The 21,805-nt window shown below is 43.2% G+C and overlaps 1 protein-coding gene across 3 annotated transcripts in view; it reads left to right on the top strand.

Moving 5' to 3' along the window:
• Positions 1–21,805, top strand: part of Znf521 (zinc finger protein 521) — a 282,622-nt gene that overhangs the window by 231,698 nt on the left and 29,119 nt on the right. For all 3 annotated transcript variants that reach the window (XM_034518035.2, XM_034518033.2, XM_034518034.2), the window contains one exon: positions 20,654–20,785. In XM_034518035.2, the coding sequence (XP_034373926.1) occupies positions 20,654–20,785 (132 nt within the window). The remainder of the gene's footprint in view (positions 1–20,653; positions 20,786–21,805) is intronic.

Below are 21,805 nucleotides of genomic sequence, written 5' to 3' on the forward strand. Positions count from 1 at the left end.
GTTTCCTTCGCTTCGTAGTCTATCAACAAAACAGCTCCATTTTAAACACTGTGGATTTCAGTTTTCCCCTCGTTTTGCGTTAGAGCACTGCGTGTTTGGCCTCTCCTAGCAAGCATGTGGCGACTGGAACTGTGTCCTCTGCGTGTAAAGATGACACATCGTCTTCCCTCCCGGCATTGAGGCAGGCAGGAAAGGTCTGCACTGTGGATCTCCACAGGCCGCTTTGCCAAAGGGTAAATAAAGGACACCCATCCATCAGCTCTCAAGCTGCCACCCTCTTTTCTTTTCCCCAGCCCCCACGTCTCCCTGAAACTGGGAGGAGGGAGCCTCTGATTATTTTTGCCCATTTCTAGCAGAGCTTGGCATGAACAATTAAATTTAGGGCTTCCCTGTGGTCTGTGAATAACAATGCACAGTGCTAACCATCAGGGCACAAAGGCAGACAACAACGACCACAGAAAGGGTGGTTTTATTTCTTGTTTACCCTTCAGGACACTGTTTACCTTATCACTGAAGGGGACTCTCTCATCTCCTCGCATTTGGAAATTGCCCTGGGTTTATTCCCTGGCTCTCATTCTCAAACTGCCCAGTGATGGACTGAGCATGTCAGCCTGGGACTAAGGGATTTACAGGAGGCTCTACTCTCCCCTACCTTCACCCCTGAATGTGTCTGTCTGTCTGTCTGTCTGTCCATACCTCTGTCCACCTCTCTGTCTCAGGCGTCTCTCTTGATTCATGTCTCCAGAGCATTCACGCTCACTTTCCTGTTCTCACTGCCTCTTTCCTTTTCCTTAATTTTCCTGTCAGACTTTTCCTGTCTCCCTTTCAACCCGAATGATTTCCCCTCTTTTTTTCCCTTCTCTAAATTTACTTCACAGCAGATTGTCTTGTAGTAAATCACCCAAAACCCAAATAGCACTAAAGCATTCTGATACAACATTAGCATTTGCTTAACAAGCACAAGATAAACATTAAACAAAGAACTGCATTTCTTTATTAGAGGCTGCAAGATACATAATCCATGAGCACAAGAAACATGGGACCCAGTGGATATGCAGATGTGTGTTATTTCATTGGCGCTGGGCGGCCTTGTTAGAAAAGGTTTTCATCTGAAGGCTTGGGGGTGGATGGTTGACTGTCCCTGGTGGGGCTGTAACTAGATACAGAGACTGTTGCAAGCTAGGCTGGGCTCCCTGGTGGACCTGCTGATTGGACAGCCTGAGGAAAACTTGGGAAGCATCGGGAAGTGAACTCAATCACCTTGGGGATGATAGGGTAGAGCCAGATGAAGGCATTTGACTTCTTTTGTGACTCCCACTAAGGACAGATTGCCAGTGCGATCCAGCCTCCGTAACTGCAAATCAGGCCCTTCCCCTATGCCGATTTCATTAGAATGGCCAGCATGGTGCAAAGAGGGAGAGAGGAAAAAAAAGAAAGAAAAAAAAAAAGGTTAGACACAGTAATTTTACAGGCAGGCGGGTACAAAAAAAATCTGCATAATTAAGCAGTCAAGGCTGCTAATAGGGGAGTTTATATGCTCTGGGACCAGGCAAGGGCAGCACATATGGATATAGCGCTGGATATTAAATCTACGGCATGCAGACTTACTTCAGGGCCCTCAGAGAAAAGGCTAATTATAGAGAGAGGAATTGTGTTTACTGGTCTGTCTTGGGCAAAGATGGTGTAAGAAGTGCAACCAAGTTTTGCAGTTAGACATGAACAGGCTGCTAATAGAGATATCAAAATATGTGTTCCTGGTTGTTTCCCACCTAATCAACATAACATTATAGATTCTGCGGACACTGCCCCAGCCCCCAGCCCCCCACACAGACAAAATGCTGGGAGTTATGTTTCAGGCAGTCAGTGCATGCAGAGTGCCACCAGGTCAGGCTAAGTGTGTGCTTCTATGAAAGGCCACCATTTAATCTAGACCAGGCTATTTAGCTCTAAATAATACATTCTTATTTAGGAATTGAGCTTCCTGTTTTAAAAATGGCAGTGCTCCTGGGCATAGGCCCGAAGTCAACACTTAACCCAGATGTGGAGATAGTAAGTGGAGCTGCAGTGGGCAGGGGTAAGCCTTGCCAGAGAGAGGGCATGCTTCTAGAAGGGCTCCAATGGGATGGACATTAACATTTCATAATGCAGATCAAAGGTACCGAGAAAACCCACAGGCCCCTTTGTCACAGGCCCCTAATGACAGCCTCATCCAGGAGCAGAGACGATTTCTTCAGATTATTAAAGAGATGCATTTCATATTTGTATGTATGTATGCATATGTGTATGCATGCCCCTACTTATTTATTTAATTCCATACAAAGAACATTTTCTGAAGAGGACTGGAGTATGGGCCATTTGCCCCAGGCTGGATGTGCCAAGGCATGCTGGGTTGTTCCATGGGACCACAGCCTCCTGCAGATTTCCTTTCCAGAGAAGCAGTCTGGACCCTTTGTCCTTTAGGAAGCTTCCCCTGGAAAACAGCAGCCCTCTCCTAATATAGAGCCACGGCTGCGGGCTTGGGTCATTTGTGAGCCTGCCGTGCATTCCATTACTTAGCCCTGACAAGAAGGGCCAGAGAAGAATCCCACTGCCTCAGCTCAAGATGTACTAAAACCTCAGGCTTATGAAAGTAAACATCAGCTGATCAGCCAGATATTGGGTCAGGCTCGCCGACATCTGGGCTCCTCTCAGAGGCAGGGAATTCGGTGCTAATGAGACTGCATCAGCCTCTGCCTTGAAAAGCGAGAGTCGCAGAGGCTAATGACCAGGCACGTGAGCCCCTGAAGAACATGAGCACCACATGGCACAAAGGGCTGGGCACCTTTCTCTCGTCCCTTGCATTGTTCACTGGCTGGCTGGAGGAGCTCATTTTCCTAGCACAGCTGCCTAGACATCACAACCGTTGATTAGGATGGGAAAGGTCTTGAGAGACTAGTCCATTATTGCAGGTACCCAATGCCGATATTTCCTACAGAGCTTTGTAAATTTATATTTCCCGAGCAATTATTGAGTTCTTAACATCAGATTGATCCTCAAAATTGTTTTTAGTCTGGTCGCTTCTAATGTCTTCTAACATTTCTAGAGGTCACAAAGAAGTGGCATTCTGAAGAGAGGAAGCTTGGATTGCCCACTGCTTGGCAGGAGCAGTGTGTGGCCAATGGAAGGCAGTAGCCTTTAAGCACTTATTAAGACCATTCTTTTTATCCCATTCTCTCTACTGGAGACTTACAAATGTAAGACAGTGGTGAGCTAGCAGGACTAAGGAGAGGTCAATGCCTAGGAAACGCTAGGAACTAAGCATTGCGTGCGTGGGACAGGCTCAGTCACTATTTTGTAGCTTGTCAAGGGAAAATGAGGTTGAACAGAACAGGCAGAAAGCAGTCTGCCAAGAAAAAGCAGTAAAGTATTATTGTTTCTTTAGATGGAAATAAATATGAGGGACAGGTCTGAACACAAGGCTGCTTTTCTTTTCAATTTTGAGGCTGGACAGAAGTCAGAGAGCTGGACACAAGGCATGCCCTAGGACTGATTGAATAGCAGGCTTCTCTGCTCACTGAATCAGATACACAGAAGAATCAACCACAAATCAGAGACAGAGAAGAATCAGCCACGCCTCCCCTCCCCCCAGTCCACAGGTGGACTGGATACCCATCATAGCCCAGGGAGTTTATCAGAGGATCTCCTGCCCTCCCTGCTTCTCTCTTCCAGTGTCCTTCCATTCATTCCTTCATCTAAAAACCAACCACAGGTATTTGGAGGATAACCCTTGTAATCAATCAAGATAAACAGGAAACATGATAGTCATTTGCTATGTAGATAAAATGCATATTGAGAAAATGAGAAGTGTGCTGTAAGAATCCTAGAAGGTAGGTTAGCATTCAGGGCAAAGGTAATTCTATGTGCAAAGGGAAGGCTGGAAATGTATGTCATAATAACAAATGGCCACCCTTTCCATATAAGCTTGGTAGGATTCCTCATTTCCGAACTGATCTTCTGTGTTAGCTCAACAAATGTATATGGTTGTGCTTTTAGTTAATGCTAATTAACTAAGATGTGTGCCCTTGCACACAGTTCATAATTCCCAACACACACACACATGCACTTAGACACAAACACAGTCTCACATGCATACAATCAAATTCTCTCTGTCTCTCTTACACACACAATTGGGAGGAGAAGGAAGGAACAAAATAGTCATAGCTGCTGTCGGCTGCGCCTTCAGAGGGAGGGGCTATCAAAACGGGTAATTTAACAGCATCAACATCTTCTGGGTATTGTTTTTAAGCTTATCATTACCATATGCCTAGACTTCTCATAAATGTCTGGGTTACGTTTAAAAACTAACAAAAGGTCTCTGCTGCATTTACCCAAATGATCCCACATGTTAGGAGTCAGGCCAGTGTGCAAGCCTCAGGAGTAGAGCCGGGAAGACCTTTCTCAGGACCTTCTCAGGAGACAGCTGAGGCTGTGGCAGCGCCACCAGCTGCATCCTGTTCTGGACAGTGTCTGTATCAGTGTCTCTACCCTGTGGCTACTGTAACAGGTCTGCCACTCAAGCCTTAAAACCTCCAGAACTGCCTTGAGGAGGTTGCCACCTGACAGAGAAGACCATGGATTTTGTGGAGCCCTGTCTTTGTCCTTCCTGCCTACAACCACACTATAATCCAGGACTCTCTCTGCCCCATGAGACTTTGCTGTGTCTTCCTATTTTGACTGTATGTGAAGTGGAGAAAAAATAGAGAGCTGGAACTAATAAACGAATGTTAAAGACTAAGAGCAATTATAAAAATATTCTAATACATAAAGGAATACTTGCTCAGTGCTTAAAATCAACAATAAATAACATTGACTATAGTCACTATGGAATAGACACACGATAGATTAGATAGATAGATAGATAGATAGATAGATAGATAGATAGATAGATATGATGGATAGATGGACAGAGATAAATAATTTCATTCTTCATAATTGATGACAGACAGACAATTTCAGTCTTCATACTTGATGTATGCCCATTGGTTGAACCGCACCCCCCACTTGATGTCATAGGTACTTGGTTCTCCCATTACATAGTGTCTCAGCTAAGGTGTGACAAAGGTAAGCACATGAGATGACAGCCTGTGAGTGGCAGAGTGGGGTACCACTGAATAATACCAGTCTGAGTTGTTCAACCTCCAAGTTTCATGGGAAGACAGGCCTATTCCAGGCTTAACAGACACTGCTTTACCGGCTACAGTGGCAGTTGTTTTAGGCCTGTGGTAGAGGCCTGTGTTTGCTCATGTACACACTGTGGGGTTGGTTCCTCACTGAAGCAACTTCTGCAGCACTAGGGAAAGTGACAGATAACAAAACTGGACCTAGGAAAATCATAGTCCAAGTACCGTAAAAACCCAAACCCCGTGTTATGATAAAAAGAGTGGTTTTTTTTTTTTTTGTTTGTTTGGTTTTTTTTTTGCATATTGGGGAGAATAAAACATTCTTTGACCACTCAGTATCTTCGTGCTTATCGGAAATTTACATGTAAGCAAATAGACAAGTGGGCTGAATTGCTTCTGTGAAGTGCTTTCTTCTGTGCTTGGGAAGAGGGATGTGGAAGTGGAGAACGCACCATGGATGCTCTTAGCTGCCAGAGTGGGAGTGCACAGCCGTGGCAGGGGAGGTTTTGGTGCTGATTGTGGTGTGTTACTATTGTGACTTAGGGAAGAAAGCAACATGCCACCGCTGGCCTTCATTTTCAACCGTTTTTTTTTTAAAACATCAATTAATGCAATCAAACATGGTGCAGGGAAATCTAACTTTTTATTTATATTTCTCAGGGCCAGGAAGGGTTTGTTTGTTTTTATTCAACTACAGGCCTTGGAGCAGCACGGTCTATGGTTTTCGTGGTATTTTCCAAATCAACTCAGTAAGTTATATTTAACGGTCTATGTGAAACTCCCCACGTGAGGAAGAGAAAACTGCCTTGTAACTGGTACCATTTGTGGGGAAACAAACGAGCCTGCCTAGTTTCACGCAGCTTGAAAAGAACAGCATTTCTGGTTGTGAGAAGCAGATTGTTTGTTGTTGTTAATGAAATGAATCATATCAGTTTTCTTATCCACAACAGCAAAATCGCAAGATGTCATTTCTTCTTGCATTAGTCTGATTCTTCAGTGCCACATATTCAACTAACTTTAACGAATTTAAAAAAATAAAAGAACAGTGACTAGAAACTGAATATTATATTTTTGTTCTCACTTTAACTTTAAAGAGACATTGCAATGAAGCAACAAGATAGCCAGGAAAGTGTAAAATGGGAGTGTGCTTTTGAGAGCTTTGTTGCATTTCACCGTGTCAACTAAACATTAGCACTTGAAACTACTCACTGGTCTCCTGCCCTCCTCGACAAGGGTCCCAGGAAACCACCATTGATGAGTTCAGAAAAAAAAGAAAGAAAGAGAGAAAGAGAGAAAGAGAGAAAGAGAGAAAGAAAGAAAGAAAGAAAGAAAGAAAGAAAGAAAGAAAGAAAGAACGAACGAACGAACCTTGGCTGCAAAGTGACATTTGCTTATTTCTCTTCTCCTTAACCCAGGACCTAAGTGAACCATGCTTTACCAGGAATCACTGGTGTGGCTGAGCACATCAATCATGCTCTTCCTGGGAAACGATCTATCCTTGGAAGATTAACTGAGCATTTGGGTTTACACGTCTCCCCCTGCCAGCCCATGTACTCACTTTGGAAATTGTGGAAGATGTGTGACTGTAATAGTAACGTTGTCCTTACAGTCATCCTCAGGTAGAAGTACAGCAAGGGGAAGTGGCAGGGACCGAATGGAAAAAAAAGGAGTGCCCTCCATGTGGCACTAAGAGAAGAGGCATAAGTCTGACTTGTATAGAAATTATATTCAGCCTCTTGTGCTTAAAAGTTGTGTTGACCTGCCTAGAGGGACTGGTGTCTTTCAGTAGAAGGGATTATGTTTAGAACTAATTGAGTGACTTCAGGCCAGTGTGACTACTTTTATTTGGAATTTCCGTGCTGTTACCACAGTAATGATAACAGCATTGTTATCTCCATGACAAAGGAAAGAGCCCTGTGTCTCTCTTGTGCTACCTCCTCTTCTTCCTCCTCCTCCTCCTCTTTCTCCCCCTCTTCTTTGGCCTGGGCTTTCCTTTTGAGTGTTGTCTCATAATGTCATCTATCATGTGGGTTAGAGAAGGAGGGACTGTCAGGAATGTTACCCCACCCCTATCAGAAGACAATTAAGACTAGGTCAGGTTCTCTGAGACTCTGTATTCATCTCTCTCTCTCTCTCTCTCTCTCTCTCTCTCTCTCTCTCTCTCTCTCTCTCTCTCTCTCTCTCTCTCTCCCTCCCCAGCTCTCTTCCTCCCCCTCCTCACCCTTCCTCCTCTCCCTCCCCCCATCCACCCTCCCCCCCTCTTTTCCCTTTCCCCTCTTCCCCTCTGTGTGTGTGTCTTTGTGTGTATGCCTGTGTTGAATGTGTATGGATACCACATGTAACTGAATGTCCTGTACATGTGCACAGGTGTGTGAAGGCCCAGAGGAAAACCTCAGGTAGTACTCCTCAGCTATGCCATCCTCCCTGTTTTCCAGGCTGGGCAGCAAGTCTCAGGGATTAGGGGTCCTCCTGTCTCCACCTCTCCGACGCTTGGTTGATAGTGCCTGACACTATGCCTACCTTTTTACATGGGTTCTGAGTATCCAAAACGGTTCCTTTGCTTGATAGCAAGCCTTTACCAAATGAACTGTCCCTCTGGCCCTACTCTTAACTTTTTGCAGCAATTGGAGGTGACATTTAACTAAGCTCTCTTCCTATTCCTGAGAAGGTATTGTATTGTCATAGGGTAGTTTTTCTCTCAATATAGATACTCGGGTATACTCAGTAATGGCAATTAGTTTAAGGTTGACTGAAAACATTTATTCAGTTTAGTTCTCTACATTTGTATAATGCATTTAATCTGCATTTAGTGACTCTGATTTGAATGTTCGGACTGCCTTTTCTCCAACATTCGGGGGTAGGACAAATCTGCTTGTTGGTACAGATCAGGCTTTACCGAAAGTATTTTTCACCACAACCATTATGCCACCAAATTGCCTAATGCAGTATGCTCAAATGTAGTGCTCTCATGCTGATTTCTGTCTGTCCAAGACTTTTGTGCTGTGAAGGAAACTGTTAAATCAGCCAAATATGCCATACCTTCAGAAAGAACATGAACTTGGCGGTTGTAGGTACCACATTCTACTTTAGATTGCTTAAGACAGTATTGGAATTCTGTGCCGATTGCACAATGCATCCTGAGGGCAACCTGGAGCCCATAAATATATAAAATGTGTAAGGCCACCAGTAGTTTAGTGACATTATCTCACTAGAGTTCCTTCTTATGCAGGCAGAGTCATTATCTACCTACGTTATATTGACACAGTATACAGTATTTAAAATTTTAAGACAAATCTTGAATGAGCTGCTTCCGGTTTTAGAAAAATTGTCATAAAGATGGGGGATTAAAAATTTATTATGCCCAAAGCATCTTTATAATTTGGCATTATAGTCAGAGAAATATTTAATAACTTTGCAGAAAGTAATATAAGAAATTATATCTGAGAAAGAGCTGCCCATAATTCTGTCTCTTTCTTCACTGAGCAGGTTAACACTTAAAGCCAGCAAGCCCACGCTTCTTGCTGAGCTCTAGTTCTCACAGTCTTCAGCTTTAGTCTTTGACCTAAGAATCTGTCCTTCCTCTCCTGCCTTCACCAGGCTGCTTACACCACTCCTGCCTACCCCCAGCTCCGTCCTGTGCATACCCTTGACTGATGGAAATGCAGAAGGAAACTGAGGTTAATATGAGTCATTGCTCTGCCTGTAATAACGTCTTGCCTTCAGTATGGAGTTCCTAGATAATGGCGGTGCACTACTTTTCTGTATATACATAGATCACATGCTTTAGAAATAGACGTATCCCTGGTATTTGTCCGATTTAATACTCAATTTAGAATGATCCAAGTACTTAAGGAGCACATGCAGGTACAGCCATGCAGTCAGTCTTTGTATCCAAGCACTTCTAATTCTATAAAGGATCCCTCGAGCTCAGCTTCCACAGGGATGTGAGTAACAATTTAACCAAATTGTTGATTTACTACCATTTAGGGGAAAACTCAAATCCAAATTAATTTTTTTCAAGTAAAGATTTAGTAAACTGTTGGAGTCCTGGGTTAGGGGATAGTTAGATTCTTTTGTTGGTCGTAACTTTAACACATCCCCTTCATGAGCAGACTAGAAACTATCTCTTGCTTCAATCACTTCTCATCATTTAGACATTTGTTCTTAAGGCCCCTTCCAACCTTGAAATCTTCTGTTTTAGCTAAGTAGATGAGTTGGTTCTTTTAGGTTCTCCAACACTTTCCTAAGTTACTGACTAACCAAAATTTTACATTCTTTTTTTACAAAAAGCAAAATGGTCTAGAGTCTCTCAAAGTGCATGAGCCAACAGCTGCTCTATTGTGAAGTACTTCTTAAAATATGTCTTAGTTAATGTATAATGGTAAAGAGTTTCCAGCCAACTGTGTGCTGTCTGTACAACCCTGGTGCCACACTGCATTTCTGATTTCACTGAGCACTGAACAGTCCTCGGTTTCAGAAAGATGCTAAGCACCTTAGAGTGGTTTTCTGTCATCCCCATTTTTCTCAAGTGTAAAAGCTTGATCCAAGACATAGTCTGCAACAAGACACTGCCGTGGATTCCCACACTGCACACCGGGTTTTCTTTTAAATGTGTGGCTGCAGTATTTTCCTTTGCTAATATATTTTGACATCTCCTTGTTGTAACCTGCTGTTCTCTTTAATTGCTTATTGTTATTAATTATATAGTGGGAGCGTAGCTGGCTGCTTGAGACATTGGCTGTAAAGAAATCCATTCTTCATTATTGCTGTTGGAGCGACAGAAAATTGCCAGCATTCTGCCCGGAGACGAATGCTGCGAGCTCACATCAGTGCCGGAGACTCCTCCCTTTGCTCTGACCCGCTTGTTTGGCTTAGTTCCGTTTAGTTTCTTGGTCACCTGCCTTCCTAGTGGAGTGGATGTGTTCTCAGTACTCCACTCTGTGTCCTGTCTGAGGAAGCAGCTTTCTTTCCTCCCCATCCCCACCCCCTTTAAACTTTCCCTCTCCAGAGCTTCCCCCTCTCACTCATGGCTTCATTACATCATTACATATGCATCGCAACTTAAATTGTTGCTGCTGATTGGGCGTCACCTTGATCCCCATTTTTCTGAGAGAGCCACCATGAGACCCTTCCAAACAACTGTAACCCCTTTGTCCTCACACAGTGATCAGTTGTACTTAGAATTCAGGAGTGAGTGAGTGAGTGAGTGAGTGAGTGAGTGAGTGAGGAGTGAGGGAGTGAGGGAGTGAGGGAGTGAGGGAGTGAGTGAAGTACATGTACGAACCTGAGGCTGTGGTTTACCCACAGCCAGCCACGTCTGACAGCTGCAGCGTCTTGAAATCCAGACATAATTTAGGATACACAATCCCACAGCTGCCTGTGCCATGGAGCAGCCAGACCAGTGTGCCCCTCTGCCTTCTGGCAGCATGACATTAAATTCACACTAGTTAAGCTAACTTAAATTGAGCCTCCTTGAACCTTCCTAAATAAAACTAGTGGCCTTAATTACAATCAGGCAATTTAAAGGTTATGGAGCTCTAACTAGTACCATAGTATATCACTTTAATAATGCACAGGAAAATTTCTCTGAGGGGTGGCATCCTCTGATTAGGAGAAGGCAAGTTTCACATTTCCAATAAACTGTTTTTAGAAATCTTACTGCGTTTATGGCGCCATTACCTTCTTCTGTTCTTCAAGGCCAGGTTCCTGAGGTCACACCAAAAGAACAATAAAAATTCAACTCATTTGCAAATGCCATAGAGGATTTTTTTTTTCACATTTTTCTGCTTAATGGCTTCCTAACATTGCCTGCAAGGAGGAAGAGGCAAAGATCCTTGGGAGTCAAAGAGAACTCCATCCCCTTCCACACGCATGTGCCATCACAGACACAATTTGTAGTTTGGAATAAATTTAGACTTCCCAACACCATAGCAAGGCAGATATCAGCTTTGCACTAAGTAATCAATCAGATAGTTTCTTATGAAATGGTTTCTTACAAGGATAATTAGCTTCAAAAATGCCAAAGCAGAGGCTGGAGAGATGGCTCAACAGTTAAAAGCACTGGCTGCTCTCGCAGAGGACCCAGGTTCAGTTTTGAATGCCAACATGGTAGCTAACAACCGTCTATAACTCCAGCTCCAGGGATCTGACACCCTCTTCTGACCTCCAGGCACAAGGCACACATGTGGTGCACAAACATTACATGCAGGAAAACTGCCAAACGAAATAAAAGGAATTCATTCTTTGGGGCTGGAGAGATGGCTTGGTAGTTAAGAGCACTTACTGCTATTCCAGAGAGAAGCAAAATTTGGTCCCCAGCTCCAACATGGTATGGCTGAACATTCACCTGTCCTCACTCAGATGCACACACAAACACATAATTAAAAATGTAAAAAAATTTCCTCTTAAAAATGCCTGTCTTTATTCCTTAACCTGTGGATATTCAGGAAAATATTTGCAGAAACTGTTGAACCTTGCTTCATCTCTTTTTTCTGATTTGTATTTCTTTTTCTGCCTGTCTATTTTTTTTAATCATCCACAGTACCAGGCTGTGCTTTCTAATAAACAGTTTTTCAGTGTTTAGAGACTTTTCCCACATAGCTAGTGGCTTTATGCCAAGCAGCAGAAGATTTCTAGTTTTTTTAAGAAGCAAAAGAAAAGGCCCTGACCCTTGCCTCAAACCCAACACCATGGCACTGCAGAAACATTCCTGATAGATGTCGCTTCTGGCCCCCAGTTGCCATGGCTGCCCACTACCATGTGGGTTAGTGCTGACTGCTGCACCTCTTGGTTCTAAGGATGTTTTCCCCACAGATTTCACAACCTGGCAGGTTGCGTTTAGTTTATTATGCATGAATTCCTCCAGTGTTATCAGTTATGTTTGGGGTTTGTTTTGTTTTGTTTTGTTTTTTTCCTTTCTTTTTCTGTTGTTTTTGTGTTTTGCTTTGCTTTGCTTTGCTTTGCTTTGCTTTGCTTTGCTTTGCTTTGCTTTGCTTTGCTTTGCTTTGCTTTGCTTTGCTTTGCTTTGGTTCAGGGCATGAAGGTAAATTTACCTATGCTGCTACAACAACCAGAAGACCTATGGGCAAAAACATTGATAGGTACTTGATGTCAAACAAGAGAATCTGAGTGCAAACAGTATGATATAAATAAATCCATATGACTGTTTTAATTAAAAGAATGGAACATTGTATTACAGGAATATCAACTGTTGGGAAAGCTTGCTTAGACCCTGAGAGATAGCACACTCGTTGTCTTGTAAGCATGGGAACCTGACTTTAGACCCTAGAACACGTGTTCTTAAATAGATGTGGTGGCATACCCTTATCAGTGCTACAGAGGCAAAACAGAGCCCTGGGATTATCGAGCCAGCCAGCTCTACCCAGTAGACCTGTAGTTAGTCAGAGACCCTATCTGGAAGATCAAGGTACATGGAGTTCCTGAGAAAGCCAAGGGTGACCTCTGCCTACACACACACACACACACACACACACACACACACAAAACACACACACACACAGGCATACCTGCACTTGTGCATACAGAAATACACATGCCCATACCAACACAAACCAAAAAAGAAAGAATACTTGTTTATCTGTCATGGAATATAGTACAGGGACTTCCCTGTGACCTATGGCAAAAGCATCCTATTTATGTGTGACCCATGTACTGTTCTAGGGTTCCAGCATGGATCAGTGAATCAAAGCATACCCTTGCCCGTCTGCATCTTGCAGTATTGTATGGATGGTAAAACATCATTCCCATGCTGCCTTAGCTAGAAGAGGCCCTGAGCCATTGAGCTCTCTCCTGGGCCCAGCAGGAGAATGAAGAAGAGCATTCCTGAGCAGTGAAGAGCCCTGTCTCCGAGTTCACAGGACACCAAATTCACTATGCAAATTGCAAGTCATGGTTTTGATATTGGGCTTGTGCCTTTATGTGAGACAGAAAGGGAGGTGGGGAGGGAGAGAGGGAGGAGGGGGGGAAGAGAGGAAGAGGGAGAGAGACTTAAAACAAGGTGAAGAGAAAGATTTTTTTCAAGAAAAGAGTTTCTTTCATGGAAACTGGCTGCCCTTCCACCTGGCACAGTAGTGTAGACTCAGCCAAAGCTCTGTAAGAAGAAGCAGATTCCTGGAAGCAGGAAGCGCCACGCTGACCTAGCAGGTGCCTTTCAAGCGTCTGGTCTCCACCCCCACACCCACTCTTGCACATTTATTTCCAATGAGCTTATTTTACTGTGGCTGTGTGGGTGGGGTCGGGGGTAGATGCACCTGTGTGACAAGAGCAGCGGTCAGCCTCAGGTGTTTTTCAGGAGCTAGCCACCCTGTCCTTTGAGGCAGGGTGTCTCACTGGGACCTAGGGCCAACTGGCCTGTGAACTCTTAAGAATCTGTTTCTACTCCCTTAGCACTGGGGTTACAAGTACATGCTAGCACCGGCACATCCAATGCTTTGTAAAGAAATTTTAAGCCTCTCTCTCTCTCTCTCTCTCTCTCTCTCTCTCTCTCTCTCTCTCTCTCTCTCTCTCTGTGTGTGTGTGTGTGTGTCTCTCTCTCTCCTTTCCCCCCCTCTCTCTCTCTCTTTCTGTGTGTGTGTGTGTGTGTGTGTGTGTGAATATCTGTGTGTCTGTGTGTGTGTCCACAGGAGTTCAGGTGCAGGTGCCCACTAAGGTCTCAAATGTCAGACTACAAACAGTTGTAATCCTCCTGATATGGGTACAGAAATTGAACACAGGTCCTCTGCAAGACAAGTGTGGGCTCTTTGCCACCATGGCCTCTCTCCAGCCCTCATGCCTGACTCTGTACCCAGGTTCTGGGAAATGAACTCAGGTTTGCTCGTGCGGCAGTGTCAGGAGCCATCTCCCCGCCCCAGTGTTTTAGCTAACAAATGAGTGCTGCTTTCTTTTTAGCTTGCTTAAGAATGCTTTGGCGGGTGGAGGGGTGGCAGCTCACTACAAAGTTTCACGGGGGCTTTTTTCAATAACTTTGGTTGTTTAATCAAAGCATTTAAGAGTAAAGTTCTCTCCCTTTAAGTCTCTTTTGTAACTCCATACGTTTGCATCGAGACTTTGGCCGTAAGGCCCATGTTTAAATTCACAAAGAGGAAAAGAAATCATTGGTGGTGCCAGGGCATCGGTCAGGTTGGAAAGTTATCTTACTCTGCTGTGTGCTTGTTCCTGGCCCCCACTTCTGCCAAAACAGCTCGTGCTTTGAGGAGAGCTCCCTTTTCAGTGTTTTCTTTTTTTTAATTATTATTATTATTTAAACAACATTCCAATGTCTTCCTCTCCATGAGAATATTCTAATAGGTATTCATGCACACACATAGTAGTAACGGCCAGGACATTGGACAATATTGCATCTCAGAGCATCGAAAATCCCCCTGCCTGCCTTTCCTACCCCTATCCACCTGGACCCCCTGCAAGTTTCCAAGCTGCTGATGTTTATGGGGCTCCAGGCAGCCCCTGGGCTCTTTAATTCTGCTGGGTACTATGCAACCTACCCCTGATGAATCATTTCCTGCTCCCAGCCTGCTGATAATGAGAAGTTCAAGACAGGAAACAACAGTGTCAGTACCAGTGGCTTTGCTTAGAAAGTCCAAAAGCACTGCAGCTTTTAGACTATTGGCAAACAAACAAACAAACAAACAAAGGTGAGTCACACGGAGGCTTGCACCTTGCAGGTCTCCTTAGAGGATGTTGTGGCTTGGGCACAGGGGATGCATAAATAGCATCTGGCTCTCCTTGAGATGCCCGTGGCTTAGGTGCTTTGCGCATAGAGGCCACTGGTGTTTGGTGGCTCGGATTCTCTTTCCTTTATGTATTGTCAGAAGTCCTGTCCTTAATATCTCTTGCTCTCTCTCAATGGCTTGGGAATACTGACACAAGCAAATCCCACCATATCGCTAGTGAGAAAGCTTTCCGAGAAAGTACCGGTCAGGCAATGTTCATTTTCATGTTAAATTGTTCCACAGAATAAATAAGGCCGGAAGTTCCTAACTGGTATGAAGGAAAAAAAATGCTCATGTACTGTTCAGTTCTCTCCAATTCTGCCTTACTTCAGGGGCTTAATGACTAATCTGCTGGAGGACTTTAAAGCCTAAGCCGTATTCTCCACTGCCAAATTAGCACCTTGGTGTGTTTATGTTACAGTTGTGAAATATGTGTAGTGTGTAATGCAACAAATTATTGTGGCCAGAGTGCCAGGGACCCGAGAAAGAATGGGATGGCTGTGTGCGTGGCAAATTGCAGTGCAGGCTGCCTATTTTTCTAGCCCTGATTTCCAGGGTGAACCAGTGTAGCCGAGGGCTGGGTTTGTCATGTATGCCTTTGCTTTGTTAGTCCTCAGACCCCTGGCTTATAAATGTGTGCTTGGAAATTAACTCAGGGAAGAAGCAAAGCAAAGCATGGTGGGGGCGAAGGTGGGTGTTGGGAATTGGTTTAGGGCATGGTTTTCTCGGATTTTAAAAAATATATGTGTGTAAGCATAGAGTAGTGCACGCATTTGAACTGGGGGAACAAATTACAACTTTGGGCATCTGTTTTTTCTGCTTGGATTCTGAGGGTTGAGTTCACTTTCTGTCTGGTCAGAGCTTTTTAAGGATGGCCCCTGTCAAGTGATAATGGGGGGCGGGGGGAGCGACAATTTTAGCCTATAGATTTCTGTAGTAGAAGAGTGTGAAAACAACCCTTCCAGCCAGGGTCAAAGGTAAATAGAAGGGTTCTACTTATAAACTCTTACAAATTGGTCCTCAGTAATGGCCCTGGTGTTGATGAGACATGTAAACAGGGTCCCCAGTGGTTTCTAAGCTAACAGCAGTATATAACTCAGCCACTGAACATTTGCTTGCAACTGCTTTAGTTTTTTGTTTTTTATTGGAGGAAAGGGGGTATAAACATGGACACATGGTCTGTAGGCTGCTGGGGGGGGTCGTCATTGTGTAAAGCTCATTCTAAAATGTCAGTATCTTATGTTAGACTCACAGTGGCCATGTTGGAACCTATAACTTGAGTTGTGTTTGAGCACCCAAATGTTGACTTGTTAGCTCTTTGCTGTGGCAGCTGATTAAGAGTCACGTGGGTCTGGGATACACTTTGGAGGGAAGAAACCACTTGCCTTTGAGCTGGCTCTGGTTGAGAAAGAAGGAGTGTTTTCTTGGAGCAGAGAGTTCGACACGATTACTCCTGTTTCTCACTCAGGCAACGAGGTAGCACAGCAATTGCATATGCAGACTCCTTCCTCGAAACGCTTAATATGGGAATAAATATTTACATGAGTATGAGGCTCGTATGTAGACTTGATTTTTATTTACATTTATGTTCTTGTTTACACAAAGATTAGCAAATGAAAATAATTGTTTTAGCTCTGACTTCTATGCATGTGACATTATTTCTCAATTCTGCTCAAGCGTCCTCTGTACTACCTTGTACTAGGAGATGGCCAGCAAAGCTCAGTGAGGAGAAGGCCACTCTGACATTTCACCCATGTCACGAGTACCTGCACAACTGCCACAGTGCAAGATTTGGGGATGCTGTGTGCCTTGTGAGGTGGGCCAGGCTGAGCATGAACGTTCGCTCGTCTTTGGCTGACTGATTTGCACTCTGTGTTCTTACCTCCCTTTCCTAGCACAGCTTTATGCTGTCGTGTCTTTTTGCCTAGAATGCTTCCAATCATAATTACAACTTTTGTGTTTTTCTGGACTCGATCATTTTGCTCATTTCCTATCAACATTTTAGCTGCGAAGATTCCGATGTTGTAGTCGAACTTTATTGATAGGACACAGAAAGGGCTCTTCTCTCTCTCCCTTTCTCCCACCCTCCCTCCTCCCCTCCTCCCCTTCTTCCCTCCCTCCTTCAGAGTGACACAGAGATAAACTTTGAGTATTGTGGAAAGCCTGGAGAATACAGATAAGCAGAAAACATGGATGGACGCATCTAGAAGTTTCATCCAAAGATCCCACCTATAACTCTTCATAAAAAATAAGGCTGTGCTAGCCTATTATAGCCTTAATGAAATATTGTAATGGTTATTAAGTCAATTGACTCTGAATCTCTTTTTAATAAATGAGTCAGACTGTATTATCCAATTACTGTCAGCTGCTACCTTTCCAGAGAGGAGAAACGGTGATTTTGATTGAATTTTAAGCTCTTTGGCACATTTAAGGGGGAGGAAGCAAGGTGCAAGTTCTGGCTTCGGGGCAGATCCTATTTGAAATTGAAATTGGAGGTGTTGATAGTATCACCTCGTGAGCGTCAGCTGCTGGAAGGAACACCTTTTTGCAAGGAAATGGCCTTTAATGCAGATACACTCCTCTATGCTATAGGTTTTCAGTTCTTTGACAGTAAAATGGTGCTGTTGACCACACAGCTGAACACAGAACTCAGGAGGGCAGATTCAGAGGAATCTGAATGAAGCTGCCTTTGCAATTCTCCTTATCAAGGAGTTGTATTAGAATTCTCATATCTCTGCCTCTCCTTCTTAGGAAAGAAAGAAAGTGTTTGGCCAGCAGTAGACATAGTTGTTTGGTTCCCTGTCTCGACTCCCTAGGCTCCTGTGTTTGAATTACTGCTTTTCACCTGATGGTCCCTATTTGGAGAGATTGTGGGGACTTTAGGACACAGAGCCTAGCTATGAGCAATGGATCACTGGGGAGCTGGGTCACTACCAACTCAGCCTCCAGCCAAGCCTCTACTTCCTGATTCCCCCAAATGGAATAAGCCAGAATAAACAAGCTTCACAGACCCCAGCTGTCTTGGCTTCTCCATTATCAGCTTTGCTCCCTTTAAACCGCGACCCTCACTGGAGCTGTCTGCAGGCTTTTGGTCACAGAGACAAATGAGAAAAGTATCTGATGCAGCTCCTTCCCACTTGTCCTACAACTGGCCCTGTGCTCATGATCCACAGTGAGGGTGGGGAGACAGTGGTGAGGTACAGATTCTTACCATGTGCTAGAGCATCTCTTCGGCTGAGATGCCTGAGGAGCAACTGATGGATTTTTCTCCTACTCAAACAACTTGGAGATCCATTTATTGGAAAAAGCCTCACTGTTTAACCTACAAATAGAAGGAAATTGAACTTGCAATATTTTTCAATAGTATAATATGCTTTAAAACTGTAAAAATGGCTCTCAAGAATGCTTGCTATGATTGCTGTCATGGGTATTACTTAATCACTCTGCAAACAAAGGGTATAATCTGTGAGGAATAAGTCTGTGCTAGTGACACATAAGTCACTCCACGGCTGACTGTCGCCATTCTTGTTTCATTTGACTAAATTTAAATTATTGAGCTTTAGGGGGACTGCTTTACTCTGGGATAGGAAAAAGAGAAAATGGGTGAGGACATGTTTCTTGCATTCAAGCATATCTTATTCACTTATGTTTTGTTAACCACATACAAAGAGTAAGTAGTCAAAAGAGAGACTGTCACATTCAAAATCATCTTAACTTGCAGAATTCCCTTTATGTCCACACACAGTCAGACACTGTCCTCAAGGAAAGACCTCGGCAAGACTGGTCATGTGACTTAACAGGCTGATGGTCAAGGAACCCAGGCTCATACCCAAGGCTACTCCTTGGCTCTCATAAACAAAAAGAAATGGGGAGAAAGAAAATTATTAGTTGCTATTTTTCTTGCATTGGGAACAATGTGGAAAAGGAGAGATAATTTTTAAATGGTGTTGTGACAATGAAACTTCAATCTCCTCTCACTCTTCACCATATAGTTGTATAATATTTAGGAAATTTTAAAACTTGGCAAATACTTCTGGTTATATTTGATCCAGTTCTCTGCAATAAATAGTGTTCCTTATATCTCTTAGTGACTGAAATCTAGGAAATATTTGGTGACTTTAAGATTTAAAAGAAAAGAAGAGATTAAAAAAAAAGGAACAATTGATCTTACATAATCCCTAAAGCTTTTTGTATAACCCCTTGTCGTGTCAGTAGGCACAATTAAACTTCTTCTTATATAATTATAATCAAGGAGCTTGCTTGTGCCACCCAAATACAGAGTGGGTTTTTATCTCCTGTGAAATGTAGACTGTACTGGGGGCTTAATTAGTGCTTTGCTTTCTCCTTGTACAAATTCTTGTCCTCTGCTTCTGAAGACTCCTCACACTTGTGTGAGAGGAAAGATTACGAATACAAATAGAGAGATTTCGCTCCTAGTTAGCTAATAATAATTCCCTTTGTAATTGAACCTTCGTATTGTCAGATCTCAACTAGTGAAGCACCTATATGGAAATCTGCCTTTGAATAGGGGAAATGTCTCTGTTTTATTTTAGTTTAAATTTGCTGTTTCCTGGGTGTAAATATATCTCACACTCTTGGTCCAAGCATGTCTCCCACTTAAGAACATTTCCAACTTTGGCAGACAGAAGGTAGACATATTGCATAATAATGGGAAGGTCAGAACAGAGCCTCTGACCTCTGCTCTTCCTAACAAGTTGTCTTGGGAGTAGCAGGTGTGTGGCATAGCTTGTCTATAAGTTCATGAACCCGTAGACCAAACTGCTTGTGTCTAAGTTCTGCCTCCTTTAATTATTAGCCTCTCTGACTCAGAAAAAAGTTCTACATTCTCTGGGTCATGGCTTTCTCATCTGTCAAGTGGGCATAATAATAATAGCATTTCTCATGAGTTGTTGCGAGGTTGCGAGGATTCATATTTGCAGACATGTAGAACAGTTCAGGAAGCACAGTAAGCTGCGTCATTCACGAGGTTGTTAGTTTTAATGAAGGTAGTACTCCCTCACTGGACTGTGAACTCTTAATACAGCAATTGTCAGCCAATCAAAATTGTTCTTCTACCCACTTCTGATGTCTGATGATCTAGAACTTGTCAAAAGTGAGCCCGGATCTCAGAAAAGTAGAGATGAGACAGATAGACATGTGAGAGAAGCCAGGGACAAAATTAGAACTGTCAGACAGAGCTAAGTGAGCAGTGAGCTGGGCTTAGATGTGATGGCTAGGGCTGAGAAGGAGAGCAAAGAACATCCATAAAGTGAAACAGTCTGCTTCAGAATCACCAGAGCAGGTTGCAACAGTAAAGTCTATTTCAGAAGAATACCACAGAGAACCTGTGGTCAGGGATAGAAGCTTGTACAGTCTTCCAGGCAAAGCAGAGAAGCGCTGAGGAAGAAGCCATTCCACTTTCTTATCTGTTTTTTATTTTAGGTCTTTGGAAATAAAGAGCCCATAAAATCATGGTCATTAAAACAGAAACCTTGCTATTGACACACTAAAAGCCTCAAAGTAAAAATCTGATTTCTGACTATTGGCTTTTAAATCTTAGAAATGTCTTAAATTACTATAAACTCCATAATAATGTAAGATGACCAGAAACCACTATTACATGTTTATGGAGCAGACATTACAGGGTGGTGTGGCTATGCATGACTCCATATTTATATTTGGCAATAGCTTGCAATGAGAGGTATTCTTGCTCTATCACAAAGACGGTAGATTTGACCTCTTCTGTCAATGTACTTTCCTCAACAGATGAAGGACTGAACCATGAGTGCAAACTGTGCAGCCAGACCTTTGACTCCCCTGCCAAACTTCAGTGTCACTTGATAGAGCACAGCTTCGAAGGGATGGGAGGCACCTTCAAGTGCCCCGTCTGTTTCACAGGTAAGGAACTTCTTAGAGCAAACTTGCAGCCTGTGTGTGCACTGACCCTACTGTGTCTTCCTCTAAGCATACTTCCCACTGCTTGGCCTTTTACAGAAACGACTCCAGTTCAATTTGGGGGAAGATGTTTGATTTCTCCTGATTAGCATTATTGATTGCAGTCTGCTTTAGAGACTGAGCCAGACTGGAAGGTTAACTGTCAGGATGAACGAATGGCATTTCAAGTTCTCACCTAGGTTTACTTTCCTACCCGGAAAATGACGTCCATGTTGGGTTCACTCTGCTTCCTCTGGATGTTAAAAGGTTACCAAGGTCCAGCTGCTTTTGAGTCACTCAATGTTCAAGTAAAATATGTGGTCTCAGTGCCCCCACATATGTGACCTCAACCTGAATAATCTTATAACATTTTTATGAAGATGTGTGTGTGTGTGTGTGTGTGTGTGTAAAAATACTCCTTTGAAATGGCAAACAGTTTAGAGATGTTTAAAAAGTTGATAGAAATATATGATCTTAGAAAATTTGTATCAGATGTTGAAGTGGTACAGTTGTCAGGGATAAACATACACACATTCACAGAAACATTAACAGAGAGAGGGACAGTCACACACAGACATGCACACATAGACACACACACTTCAGAATTTATTCCTTGAATCCCATGAGAACTTCAATATGATCTTATATGTTTCTGCTGTGGCCCTAAGAAGGTCAAGACTGCTCCCCCTCCCAATTCCCCAGTGGAGAGGTGGTTCATAGTATTTATTTTGGTTTAGTTTTCGTTTTAGTTTTTTATTGGATATTTTATTTATTTACATTTCAGATGTCATCCCCTTTCCCCATTTCCCCTCCCTAGAAACCTCCATCCCATTCCCCCTCCTTCTTTTTGCTTTTATACCATTTTAATTACATGCAAGTATTAAGCTCAGTTCTAGGTTGAGGAACTAGCAATACAATAGATGCAAATAGTCAAGGAACAAGCAAGAAAATAAACACAAATAGTCAAGGAACAAGCAAGACAAT

This window comes from Arvicanthis niloticus, chromosome 14 (assembly GCF_011762505.2).
Source record: "Arvicanthis niloticus isolate mArvNil1 chromosome 14, mArvNil1.pat.X, whole genome shotgun sequence".
NCBI classification, from domain to species: Eukaryota; Metazoa; Chordata; class Mammalia; order Rodentia; family Muridae; genus Arvicanthis; species Arvicanthis niloticus.